The 14,163-nt window shown below is 44.7% G+C and overlaps 1 protein-coding gene across 1 annotated transcript in view; it reads right to left on the bottom strand.

Annotated features, from left to right (window-relative positions):
• The window catches only part of FASN (fatty acid synthase), a 32,142-nt gene extending 18,468 nt beyond the window's left edge, over window positions 1–13,674 (bottom strand). The window contains exons 1-13 of the mRNA XM_065735246.1: window positions 13,446–13,674; window positions 9,302–9,448; window positions 8,388–8,540; window positions 6,908–7,081; window positions 5,863–6,063; window positions 5,342–5,464; window positions 4,538–4,653; window positions 4,220–4,354; window positions 3,096–3,555; window positions 2,584–2,771; window positions 1,667–1,856; window positions 734–828; window positions 211–345 (exon numbers count right to left, since the gene is read on the bottom strand). Coding sequence (XP_065591318.1) covers window positions 211–345; window positions 734–828; window positions 1,667–1,856; window positions 2,584–2,771; window positions 3,096–3,555; window positions 4,220–4,354; window positions 4,538–4,653; window positions 5,342–5,464; window positions 5,863–6,063; window positions 6,908–7,081; window positions 8,388–8,540; window positions 9,302–9,428 — 2,097 coding nt within the window. The 5' untranslated portion in view covers window positions 9,429–9,448; window positions 13,446–13,674. The remainder of the gene's footprint in view (window positions 1–210; window positions 346–733; window positions 829–1,666; window positions 1,857–2,583; window positions 2,772–3,095; window positions 3,556–4,219; window positions 4,355–4,537; window positions 4,654–5,341; window positions 5,465–5,862; window positions 6,064–6,907; window positions 7,082–8,387; window positions 8,541–9,301; window positions 9,449–13,445) is intronic.
• Window positions 13,675–14,163: the final 489 nt, after the last annotated feature.

Here is a 14,163-nt window from a genome sequence, read left to right as displayed (position 1 = left end):
AGCAGCCCTCACTCCCCTCTCATGAGGCATTTTTCTTATCTTGATTGTTGAGGTCATCCTTCAGCTTAAGGTGACATGACTTCAATCTCAGGTCTCACAGATGCTCTTGGAAATTTTTCCTTCCCCTCTTAAGGAACCCACTCAACCCAATCCACCAACCCTGGAATGCAGGTAACAGAGGACAAGCTTGCCACGATTCAACAGTATTACCTTTCTCAGTGCACTGAGCAGTGTGGGTGCAATGGATGCCATGTAATAGGAATGAAATGCAACTCCAGCGCTGCGCACCTCCTTTGCGAATACCCCATCTTTCTTCAGTGTGGTTACAAACTCACTCACAGAGTCCTGAGAAGGATGTAAGATAACTGAAAATAACAGCTCACAACATTTTTGACACGTTTGAATCACTGTACTCCCTCTGTGCCCATTAGTACTTGCCACTTAAGGGCAGTTGTACCTGTAATGAGGTTATTGTCCTTCTCCGCATCATCATTCATCACTCATTATGCCCATGGCTACATGAATATTCAGCAATCTGTAATTACTAGCTTACTGAAGCTTACTTCCCCTCAGAGAAACTTGGAGTGTTCAAGCATCATGTCCCCTCCCACTACTTTAACCCTGCTTCTCTTTCCAGGCAGCTGAACCTTAACTCAAATTCACATTTTCTCCAAACTAGAACTTTGGAGTTTCCACTCAGATGTGATATGCACTGTAACAGTTCCTTGCTTACCAGAGGCCCTGAAACAGTGACAGTATCCTCAGAGTTGTGACATGCAGGTACCACATTTGGAGGACAGCGCTGCTTACATTCCTCCCACGTCAGACCTGCAGAAGAAGAGTTTGGGACAAAAATGGATTTCAAGCAGTGAGCCTCATGAGAGGAGGCATTCACTGCACAATCACCACACCTAACTCAGATATTCCTCTTCTACCCAAAAGTGACTGCAAAAGCAAAGAATATTAATCTCATGGCTTTAATATTCTTTTTATCACTGGGATATTGAGTACAAGGGAAGAAGGTGAATCTTTGGGCCATCACTTGGTTGATGAGAATCTAGCTAGAGAACACCTAGACAAACTCGCACTCACATCCAGTCAGGGCCTGTGGATTTACTCAAGTGCTGAGGAAGCTGGCAGAAGCTGATGGCCAAACAGCTCTCAACTGACTTAAGCTAGCTTATCATATGCAGAATCTAGCCATATATTGTGCAGGTACAAGTCACAGCAGGAGCTTGAATTCCAAGTCTGATTATGAAAAACATTACATGGATGCAGCACTTTAAGATCCATGATAAAATGTAATGCATTTAATATTGAGCAAAATAAAGCTGAAGAGTTAGGTAGGTAGTCCTTTATAGCATTGGCTAAAATAAGAAACCTAGGATTCCAACAGGTAACATAGTCAAATTCATTTCATTAGACCTAGAACAGCTCTTCTCTAAAGTGTTTCACTGTTTTTAATCGACTGCTGCAGCATTATTGTTCTCTATTTTTACGATACCAAGAGCCATCTTATTTTTAAACATTCAGGTCACCATAAAGCCACAGAGGACAAACTGGTGGGTAGCAGATCACACTGTAACATTTACAGAAACACTGAGTACAGCTTGACCAGGAGAAAGCTTCTTCCTAAGTGCTATGAAGCATAAGGGTGTGTACCTACCAACAGCAGCCATCCCTCCTGGGGGCAGTTTGGCCTCTTTCACACATCGACCCCGCCAGTAAGCAGCAAGAACAGCTTCTTCATGACTTAAGGAATTATCTGCATAGCCACAAGCTAGTTCTCCCACTGAGTGGCCCAAAATCCCATCAGGTTGCAGACCTGCAGCCTTTAGCACATCAATTTGGGCAATCTGCAAGGAAAAGCAGAATCAGTGATTCCAAGCAGTATAAGGATACGAAGGCACACAACAGTGCTGAGCATAGTACAAAAAAACACGGTTTTTGTACAGACTTTCCTCCTGACCTCGCTCCTTCCCCTCCCCCCAACAGCAGCTCCAGCCTCAATTTCAAAGCATCTCCAGAACCATTGTTCAGGCCTTTCCACTAGGAAGCTATTTCAAACAACAGGAGGCTGCCAAGAGCATGTTCATGCAAAGCAAGAGCCAAGCCCAGCTTTTCAGTTCACTTTAAAAGCTCTGCTCCTAGCTTACCATGAGACAATGAACCCCACTTTGACACTCATCCAGAATTAAAAAGACTTTGTTGAACATCATTCAGCTCAGTTTTAGAGCAAATTTTAGAAGGCACTCTATTGAACCTTACTTCTTGGCTCAGACATTTACACAAATTTAGACATTCCTTAGTCCCTTAGAGAAGCTACCCCACATAACACACACACAGATACATGCACAGAGCAGTTTACATCAAAATTCCTGGGAGCATCTTGCAAGGAGCAGTGCCCAAAACTGTAACGGGTGCAACTCACTCTGCTCAAGATCTCCAGCAAGTGTCTACCATTTGCTGAGTGCACAACACAACCTTCCATCAACTGGCACAAAGCATTACTAAGCAGCCACGCTAGCAGAACACGCTCCTGTGCCCATGACCCTCTTCTTCCACCACTCATTTCAGCCTTACCTGAATAGCAGCTAGTCCAACAAATGCATGGACAGTGTCATCAAAAGTGTTCTCATCTGCATGGAGAAGCAGGTCTGAGACCTTCAGTCCCGTGTTCTTCAAAGCCTCATCTGAGCGCAGTATTGACTGGCGAAACAGATCCAATTTCATAAGGCTCAGACCCATTCCTTTCCACTGTGTTCCCATGCCTGCAGGACAAAGCATGGAGAAAGCATGCTTTGGGAACGTTCCATAACAGGGGGCAGACCTCACACACTTCCATTGTATCCCAATAATAAAGTACTGCACATTTCTAAAACCCTTTAAGTTAAGCTTTTCCATTCTCCTGGACTTTACTGACATCAGCAGACAGACAAATTGGACAATTAGCTAAAACACAGGAAACACGATTTTCCTATGCATATCACAAGATTGTGTGCCAGTTCCTTGTGCACTAATGTTGTTTTCTATTCTTCAGCACAAGACTTCACAAGATTAATTACTACAGAAGAATGCAGAAATTGTGGACCCACCTGAGCAGATGTACCACAGTGGTCTACCAGATGCCTGAACTTGCTGAATCTCTGTGATGTCACTCTCAGTGCCAACAAGTGTGTAGCCCCTGAAGGGCATGGAAGAGACAGCAACTGCAGAGATGTCACTGAGCAGGCTTAAAAATGGACTGCATCCTCCATGTTTTCTGCTTTCTTCAATTAGTATTTCCACAGCTTCCTGTGTTCTGCCACAAACTTGAACCAGCCTTGGCAAGTTACAAGTCTCTTGAGGCTGGCATTTCTTCTCATTTGGTCTCAGAATAACATGAGCATTAGAACCTCCAAAACCAAAAGAATTGATGCTGACGAGGCCACCTTTCACCGGTGTTGGTTTACAAACCACCTTCAAGGAGCCATCATGTAAAGCAGGGATATCTGGATTTGGATCATTGAAATGAAGATTCGGAGCCCACAGTCCATGTTCCAGAGAAAGAATGACCTGGAAGACACAGAGTACTCTATGCTCCACGCTTTCTTGTGACAAACATTCTTTTGCTGTTAGTTTTTTTTTTTTTCTTCATATAAATGACTACATAGCATACAACAAAAGCAGCTCCACTTATGTGTGCATAGTGACCCTTCACAGACCAACACCAATGTCACAGTGGTAGTACCAACTTCACCTAGGCAAGTTCTAGGGCCACGCAGACAGTTCGGTGGTTAAGTGGTTTTAAGCTTAGTTCCCATGCACTTCCTAACTGCAAAGCTATACAGTCTTGCTGAAAAGTCTTCCTGGCTGCTAAAAAATATCGTATCTTCTTTCTTCTGTTTCTGATAACACTGCTGTCAATAAACAGCTATCAACCAAGCAGGGACAGAAGCTCTCTTAGCTCTCTGCTAAGCAGCCATGGTTGAGATATGACAGTTTGATTTCAGATGCAGTTAGTAGGTTGGTTGCTGACAGTAAGTTATTCAAGCTGGTAGCCTCATCCCAAAGAACTCACTTAGCATCTCAACAACACAAGAGAGATGGAGGAGACAAACAGTCCAAAGGATTAACTACTCTCTTGGCAATGAAAACCCCAAACTTTTATCATTAGTTATTGCAATCTCCCACCTAAGACTCTAGCCCTCCATGCTTCCCCTCACAAGTCATGTCTTACCTTGGCTAATGCAGCAAGCCCAGAGGCAGGCTCTGGATGACCCATGTTTGACTTGGTTGATCCAATTAACAGAGGCTCTCTTTCACACTGGCAGAAGACATTTACAATGCCATTTACTTCCTGTGGATCTCCAACCTAGCAAGAAAATAATCAGAACGATCAATACTTTCAAGAACACACCACAAACAAAAAAATTAAGAAGTCTGTGTACAATCCAGAAGTAAAAGAAATGCATTACTTCATTTTGAAAGAAGAATAATTTGACTGGAAAGTATGGCAAGAAGGAAGAAACACCCAAAACAAAAAGCCTGTGCTGACCTTGGTTCCTGTCCCATGAGCTTCAACATACTCCACATCTCCAGGCTTGATACCACATTCTCTGTACAGAGAACCAACCAGCCGCTGCTGCATCTCTCCAGATGGGAATGTCACACCTAGGACCAAAATTGTCATCAACTCCTTTCCCCCAGCAGAAGCTTCCTGTTCTGATTTAGCAATAGGTTGAGGCTCCCAGGTCAAGAATTGTCAAGAAGACACCTTTACGAAGCTTTGCAACAAACACAATTAGCCTCTTCTTGGGAAGAGCCAAAGAACCAGAAATTGAAGAAACCAATGACTTAAGAGTACCAGAGGAAGATATAGTATAACGTAGTATATTCTGTTAACTGATACTAGGTTATAGTGAGCAAAAGATGTGAGACTTGGTGTCTCCATGAGTGGGAGAAACAGGACAGTAGCAGAAGAAGAGAAGTTTCAACTTACATGTGCACTGCTAGAGTCTTACGTAGAAGTGTAGAACTATGAACAATTTAAATACTGACCAGATAAGTTAAAATAAAAAAAAAATACTATGACTGGAAGGCTATCTGCACAGATATATCCTGAGGAAGGTCACACTAGTAACAGGACTCACCTCTTACTCACCACTTTTATTCCTTTACAAAACAGGGTACTGAACTTTGTATCACCAAAGTTGAAAACAAAAAAAGCCAAACCAAATGATCAATGAAAAACTCATGTATCTGATGAACAGAAAACCCACAGTATCCCTTCTCTGATGAAGAAAAAGACTGTAGGCTCAACAATTCTTAGGTATCTCACTTTTCAGAGACTAAAACTTACCTTGCTCCTTAAAGCCATCGGTGTTACTCCCAGCATTGACTATTGTGGCATAGATGCGTTTAGCCATGGATCTCTTGGTCAAGAGAACAACAACAACAGCTTCAGAGCGACAATATCCATTTCCTGAGAACAGAGACAGAATAAGTCATGAATCTGTGCAGCAGTAAAACCACCATGCACTAAGGTGGCTTCACTCCTGACCTACTGCTTCAAGTACACTGCTTTGGAGTACAATAGGTATATTTGTTTAAAAAATTAACTCCTAGATTGATGTCCACCTCTTATCACAAGTGAGGAAAGAAACTCCCTCCCCCGGCACAGAAATAAACCATGCAATTTCTTTTCCCACAGGTAATTTCCTAGGCTTAAAGGAGAATGCAACACAGATAAAAAGTCCCAAGCAGTGCACCTAAAAACAACAATAGGACCAGTTATCTGCACTGTTACTATAGTATTACATCACAGACTCAACATCAAGTTTATCTCGTACTATAAGGCAATTCTTCATGGTAATGCCTTACCTGAAACATCAAAAGCCTTGCAGGCACCATCAGGACTAAGCATGCCCAGCTTCATGAACTGCACAGAAGTGTTGGGCTTGAGCAGAATGTTGACCCCTCCTACCAGGGCTGCACTGCACTGTCCATGATGAATTGCTTTATAAGCATTTTCTAGAGCCATGAGACTGGAGGAGCAGGCTGTGTCAATAGTTAAGCTTGGTCCTAAGGAAACAAAGAGGGAGGAAATCTTTTTCTAAACCATTCATTTTCTGGAATTAATCTCCAAAGACTACAGGATAGGACTGCAGGACAAACACATTTAAAAAAAAAAAAGTATTAAGTAATCAGAACGTTACAGATAATCCTTATACACCAGGAGACAAGATTTACCACCTCTCCTGCTTGCCAGTTAATAAGAGATTAGGATGAGATTAACAAAAAAAAGACACCCCACTCAGTTTGGCTTTAGGGGTACCTTTCACATTTTCTTCTCTACCTCCACCAACTAAAAAGACATGACAGCATCATGTAGGCAAATAACACCCCCCTTCCCTATTCACAGGGGTGAAAAATCACCCCCACTTCCTCATGCTATCCTTGCTGTGATCTCTGCTCTCCAGAGTGACTCCCATCCCTCTGTCTTCAAATATATACACAGTTCAAGCCACATCTACACTTCTAGTGAATTTCAGGCTGGTGCCTCCCTATTTCTCACTTTATTCAAAAAGAGCCACCTTTTGCAGTCAGTTTGCCTCTGGGCTTGCTGACTTCTACAGCTGACACCAAGTCCTAAAGGCAGGAGAACATCTCCTGACATCTTTCAGATGGATGCCAGCTACCGCCATCTTCAATAGCTGAACTCCAAAGCCTTACCATGATTCTCAACGCAGTCATATGACAGTTTTCACTTCTCTCATGCTGCTTTACAGCAGTTGCAGGCTAACTTTTCATCCTAAAGGAGTTTATGTCACCACATCCATCCCACTCTTCCAGAGAAACAGCTGTACAACCATGCTGAAATTGCAGTTACCGATCAGCAAGTATTGACAGGTCTGGGGGCACTTACCTGTAAAATCATAAAAGTATGAAATCCTGTTGGCAAGCATAGCACGCTGGCAGCCAGTCATACTGTATCCCAAAAGCTCTTCTGGATCTTGGCTAAGGGCTTCTGCAGCTTCTGAGCCACTTGCACCAACCCAAACACCTGTGTCTGTGCCACGGAGGGTAGCTGGATTAATGCCTGCAGGGATATTGGAAAGTAGGTTACAGCAGACAAACTCACCATGAGGGGAAAACTGCAGAGGTATCAGGTACAGCTGGCACCATTAACGAAACACAGCTTTATCCTGTCCCTTCCAGACAGGCCTGCAGCACTGCTCTCTTGCTTCTAGGTACCCTTCTACCTGCTTCAGTCATAGACCTTCTGCAGAGCTCCTGCTTGTTCAATCTGCTTATTACAACAGCCCACCAGAACTTTGCTACTGGACAAAACATACTGCGTCCTGTATGTATGTAAATATATGTATATGAGAGATATATATGATATAGATCTCATAGCAATAAATATATGAGATAGCTTTTCAACTTAGACAGGCATTGCTAGAACCTTATGTAGATATGAATGATTTAAATATTGATCAGATAAGCTAAAAATCAAAGTTATAGTGCAAAGAAAAGCAGCAGACAAAGTGAAAAAGCTGCAGCACACAGAATGTCGTGTGAGCACACAGATACCTATCCCTGTACACAAACAAAGCCCAGATCTGGAATACAAGAAAGAAAAGAAAAATTCTCAGTCACAAAAGCCAACAAGTTGGAACAAGAAACAACTGTGCTCTAAAAAAACTGCACAGAAAATCCAACTTTCACCAATCACTGCTGTTTTTCCTTTGTGCTGCAGGAGTCCTGGAGACAAGCAGACTATTCAAGCCTTGGGACTGAGGCTCAGCAGCAGAGCATGAAACGTTGATTTGTCATTAACAGTGAGTCGGTTACAACTTTTTCCATGTCTTCTTATGTTCAGACATGAAACTAATTAACACAAAGAATTATCTTCTTGGCTCTGTGCAAGTAACTAAAAAGCTTAAGAGTCTAGCAGCAAGAAAAAGGAGGTTCCTGCTTGTGGAAGCACAATCCCCAGCAAACCTTCTCCAGGCAATGGATAAGAATTCTCAAGGAGTCATCTTTCCTCTGCTCTACAGTTCCCTCTTGTGCCTTTAACAAAGGGATCTATTATGGAATATTACAGTACAGCAGGGAGTGTAGGAACATCAGCATACAAAAAGCTCCCATGCTGTTGACTGTTCAAATGTTTCTGTAGCAATGGTTCCACCATATGAGACCAGGAGAGATTTTCTGTCAGTCAGTGCAGATTTCCTAGTTCAAGCTCCAGAGAAAGTGACTTTTGTTCTAACCCTTGCACCAGCTCTTCAGTCTCTTCCCTATTGTGAGGGCTTTCTCTCATTAGTGATCTCTTCACACAGGTGTATGTCTGCTGCCCAGGAGCAATTCAGCACACTTCTCCCTCGAGTCATTCATCTGCTTACCTCCATCCAAAATAGCTTCATAAGAAACTTCCAACAACAAGCGAAGCTGAGGATCCATTGTATGAGCTTGTTTGGGGTGGACTCCGAAGAATGAGGCATCAAATTTTTTTATGTCCTTGAGCTTTCCATTTCTTTTGGGCAGTCCGTAAATTCCTGACAAGAAAAAATTGACATCACATCACGGATTACATTAGCTTAGAAATAGCTACCAGCTGAGACAGAGCATGGAAGGACCACAGCTGATTCTCAATTACACATGAAACATTGTTTTCCAACTGCAGCACCTGGAGTGCTGCATAAAACTTATCCACCCATCTCTCTTAATCTCATTTGGAAATCAGAATGCTGCATTAACAAAAATGATTGTGATTTTTTAAAGACTGTCCTGCATATGGTAGCAAAAGGCACCTACCTGATTATAAGCATTTGAATTCGGGTAAGATATGCCAAGTACATAAGCAGACTGACTCAGTGGTTCAGAATAAAAACAAAAAGCTGCTCTTCCCTTCTGCAAATCACCAGCTTGATTTCAGAAGGACAATCATGCAGAAAAGAGCTCTCTAAAAAGCCACAAGTCACAGATGCGGAGTCCCCCTACTACTCCTGAACTCCAAAAAACAGCAGAGAAGTCTTACTGCCACAGCTGCCAGCAGCAGGTCCCAGACTCACGCTGCACAGCTGCCCTGCCAGAAGCATACTACATATCAGTAACTAGCCATAACTGTGAGATATGACTATAAAATGCATTTCTTCAGACTTCTATGGGAGCATTTTGTTCCTGGACTCCTTGGCCACGTAGCCGAAGTGAACTAAAACTCTCTGGCAGGGTTTTGCATCCGATTAATCTTTTCCTTCCGCAGGATAATGCCTCTGAAAAGCTCTGAGCTCTGAAAGGAAAGACAATAAGCACTCACCTGGTTTCCACCTCCGATCATCCTCTGTGACCATGTCAACTCCATTCAGTAGGTTCTCCCAAAACTCTTGCAAGTTCTCAGATTCCGGCAGCTTTCCTGCTATGCCTGCAATCACCACGTCTTCCATCTCTGAACTTCTCCCTGTCACTGAGATCCAAGAAAGCAGTAAGACTTGGAGGACTTCACAATAGAACAGCTCTCCTGCCTTCCTAACAAGCTGTGACAAACAAGTGGATCGGTGGGAGGAAACACCCACACTGAGACAGCCTGTGGAGCCTCTGGTATAAAAAGATATCCCAAATAATCAAACGGACTGTAGGATTTGTGGAGACAGCAGGGATGGGAGAACTGAGGGAGCACTGGGCCCTGAGAACCAGGGGATCCTACAGGAACAGGTCTATCTCTAAAGAGCAGCTCTGCCTTTGGTAAAGTCAGCAGAGAAGAAAGATTAACATGCTGGAGCAGAGGTGGGTGGGGAAAATTATGAAATACATATAGTAAAATACATAATTACAAGGCAAACCTTGCAAGCAGCAAAACAAGTTCTACGATCATTCCAAAGTGAAATACTAACAAGAATCAATAATCAAAAAGCATGGTGGAAGATCAACAGAAAACAGCAAAAATCAGAAGGAAAAACACACAAAGATTACAACACAGCTCAGCGTTGTTTTGAATACCTGACATGAGAAGTTTTATATGCAAAACATTTAATTAAGCTCTGAACTCTTCGCTGCTGCAGTCTGGAAGACTGGGAATGAGGAATCAAGTGCACAGGACGGAAGGGGCAGCTTTAAAAGAAGAACTGGCTGAAAGGATCTGATTCTGTATCAGGGAATACCCTGATGAACTTGCATTCATACAACACATGAGATCACCACACCACACAGCACAACCAGCCATAAAACCACCAAAATGGTTTGAACTAGGAGGGACCACTAAAGGCCACCCAGTCCAACCCCCCTGCAGTGAGCAGGGACACCCCAGCTCCATCAGTGCTCAGAGACCCATCCAGATCACAGCACAGCCAACACACACAACTCATTCTGCATTACAACTCATTCTGCATTACACTGAAAATGCATTAACTAAGCATAATGAAAGCAAGTTAACCAGATGTTCCAGTTAAGCTCACACTGCAGTTGGTAGACCCTATGCAGACAAGCAAGATGCATATCTTTTTTTTCCCCCCTATATGTGCACATGTGGTTGCACTAACAAAAGACATAGTAAGCATTCACAATACTTCCTTCAATCCTTCTGCTAAGTAGAGGAAAGCATCCTCCAGAGTTGACAGGTGGGATTTTTAAGAAGTAAAAAAACAAAACAAAAAAAACCACAGTGAGAGCTGCATGCTGTAAGCCTGCTTTAATAGCTTTGAAAGAAATGCTTTGCCATGGAAGACCTGACATTTATTTCTGGTGCAGACTGTGTTCCCACTGGGTCACGATGGGACTTGATCTCCTCCCCTGCAGGACAGCATCTTTGGGAACTCTGGAGATGAGGAGATGAGCCCTCGGATGGGGCTGTTTTTTCCAGCCCAAGAAATTTCATTTGGAAACGGTTTCACACCCTCTTTCAGAAACTGCCGGATTTTTCTGAGCATCAACTAGGCCTTGCATGGCTCACAGCATCACAGCTGCCCGGGGACTTCATGGCCCTCCACTTCACCCACCTTTTATGGCAGTACAGCACACACCATCCATCCCCAGATCCCTTGTACTCCTCTTTCTGTCAGCGCTTATCTCCATTCAGATCTGTGGAGTAACTGTGGAATTATGCAACGCTCTGAGGCAGAAGAGCTGTTACCTCACCCAGCCCACTCCTGGGAGCAAAACCCAAAGTGCTCTCCAAAGGACACCTGGGATTTCTCAGCCTGGCATTAAATACCTCAGACAGCACAATTTCCTTTCCACACTGAGCGTTCACTTCAGAAGGGAAACAGTAAGGGCCAAGTGCTTAACGGCCTTGATGAGAAAACACCTCCCAAAAGCAAAGCTGGTGGTGCCAGGCCCAGCCTGCTCTGCTCTGCCCTCACAGATCTCTATTGGGTCAGTGCTGCTCTTGGAGTAACCACACTTGGAAGACTCAACAGAAGAGCACAGCTCTGCTACACACGCAGCAGTTCTGCAGAGAAATAACGGATCTGGGCACGGAGCTCACAGTCCAGGTGTGATACAAGACAATACACACACAGCAATAACGGTGCAGCCCTACACCTCGCCATCCTAGGTGAGGATCTCTAAGGGAAGAAATGCCAAGACCAAAACTTCACATCTGGGATGGCCCCTTCCTCTGGAGCACCCAAAGGGCTCCATCCAGGTACGGCCAACCCTGAGACAGCACTGCTCTGACACAGCCAAGAAGTGGAACGGATCAGCAAAGCCCTTTCTGCCAGCATGGTATGAGCACAGTTGAGCAAGACTGTCAAAGGCAGCAAAAAAATAAGATGCTGTGGTAATCAAAATGTAGAATAAAGGCCAAGAAGTTAATTTTAGACGGGTAAGTGGGCAATAAGAGCCACAACGTAAGGATTTACGTACACAGAGAACTGGACAAAGAGCTCCAGAGGCCTGCTAGGAAAAACAGTGGCAGACAGTAGAGGTGTTACTGCAGAAAACTAGTGGGAAGAGAAGAAATCATGAATGATCCCAGCAGATGTTCCCACCCATGAGGTCTTTGGGCTTCTTTTACGAACTACGTGAATGTCTGACATTGCCCCAGACATTACATTCCAGCACCTCCACGCACTGAGTGCTCACTCTGTAGACCCCTTTGAGATGATACATGGTACGCAGTGTTTGAGGCCACCGACATCACGCTGTTTTAAAGGAGATTTGATAACAGGAAATATACATAAGGAATCATTCCCATGACATTTGAGAAGCAAAGCAAACAGCGACAGGTCAGAAGAGGAGACCAAGAAAGACGGAATAAGAGGGATCCTCTGGTTTCTTAAGGCTGCGTTTTGCTGGATCCACCCAGACACCAGCACCCATTTTCCCCTGTTTTCCCTGTGGTTTTCATAGACAAAACAGCAAAGCCTTGAACATACAGGCAGTAACCTCGTTTAGGCATAAACTATCACCTCACTGCATTTACACAATATCTCTTTTTGCAACGATATTGCATTGCTGACTCATTCCATTTGAGACTAGTAATAACTAACCATCCCTTCTGGTGTTATTGACTAGTAACAGCTTTCATCATTTTACACTCGTGCTCTGGTTATCTGCCTCCCACATTGGCTGCTTGACAAGGTGGGCTTGTTTCAGTACTCTCAACCAAGAAGAAAAGCCTTAATCGTTGTTAACGCCATCTCTAGCTGAGATCGTAGGAGAGGAAAGAGGACAGTTTGATTTCGTACTCATACCCAACTCACTGATCTCAAAGAGAACAGTTCACTTATTCTCTGCTCTACCTACGTTCACCTGAGGTTAAGTAAGGGACGTTGGGAGGGAGGAAGAAAGTGCAAAGACACAACGAAAGAGCCCCCAACACACAGCAGGCGGGGATGTACTACTTTTTTTATTTCACCCTTATTCTGATGGCTGTCACTGCGGTGGAACAGAATCCTCAGCACCACTTTGGTGCCACCAGGCAGCCCCGACCAGCCAGGATCCCCCAACTGCTCCTTCAGCACAGACAGCAACCAAAGGTTTGCTTCCTTAGCTCATAAATCCAACTGCACCCTAAACCCAGCTTTCCTCATCTCTTATAATCATTTGAAAAAGGTACAATTAAAACTACCACTGCACTGGAGCTTCTCTTGCCAGGAGCTGTAAGGCCCATCTCCAAAAATACAACTCCACAGAAGCAAACAGGGAATGCTTTTCATTTCATCGGGTGATGTCAATCTGAGCATCACAGCTTCAACTTCACAAAGACCTTTTCAATGTCCCTTCCTGCTTGCAGGCAGGATCTGTACGCTGGCCGTGAGACAAATGGAAAAGCAGTGGTGGGTTTTTGTATTTGAAACAGCACTTCTTGGCTGGAAACACAGACAGGTTCAGGACTGCTAGGTGAGAAAGGTGAGGTTACGTTCACAGAACCAATGCAGCCCCGCTGATTTTCAATGAGCACACCTGATTTATACCAACCACAGTCCCCAGCACCACTATGCCATCACTTTTGTTGGAAATACCTCTTTGTAACTGCTCTCCCTGCACAGCCTTTGTCCTCCAAACTCACTCGCTAAACGTGGCCTTCCAATGCATGCCATTATTTCCAGTTTGCTTCAAGAAATGCAGAGCTCAGAAGGTTCACCTTTTGTTCCAGTGGATCGAGGTATTTTTTTCCTCTCCATTTTTTCTCTTAAAGGCTCTGACATCGCTCTCCCAAGGAGAGAGGGAAAGTAAACGGGTGCAACGCAGCTCCATTCAGCCTAAGCTCTGAGCTGGGGAAAATCTGTGCTCCGTAGCTGGAAGGGTACAGAGGGTTGCTCCCCCTCTGCCAGGGTAGGAACGTGGTTAGGAAAATGAGACATATGGAAGTACAGCAGAAGGGAGAAGACAGCAATTACACCCCGGATGAAACAGCAGCATCCAAACCACAGCGGGGTGCAAGCAGCGGGGCGGGCAGCAAGAGAGCAAAAATCCACAAAACGAAAAAACAAAATAAAAAGGGAGGGGGAACGCTGCACCTATCGGAGCCACCCCCCGAGCGGCGCACACCCAACTCTCCGCTCGCGGCCTTCGCCGCGCCGCTCCCTCCGCATCACCCCCAGCGCGGCAGTGCCGGCGCTCCGCACGGAGCCAGCGGCCCTCGCCGCCCTCCCCGCGCCGCCAAGATGGCCGAGCGCCGGCAGCAGCACAAAGCAGCGGCCCGGCCCCCGGCCGCACCGCCCCGCCGCCGGGGACGCG

Source organism: Cyrtonyx montezumae, unplaced genomic scaffold (assembly GCF_038088225.1).
Source record: "Cyrtonyx montezumae isolate F1298 unplaced genomic scaffold, pur_monq_1.0 scaffold_19, whole genome shotgun sequence".
NCBI lineage: Eukaryota > Metazoa > Chordata > Aves > Galliformes > Odontophoridae > Cyrtonyx > Cyrtonyx montezumae.
The sequence above is the reverse complement of the archived record's forward strand: the minus strand, read 5'-3'. Positions and strand labels throughout refer to the sequence as shown.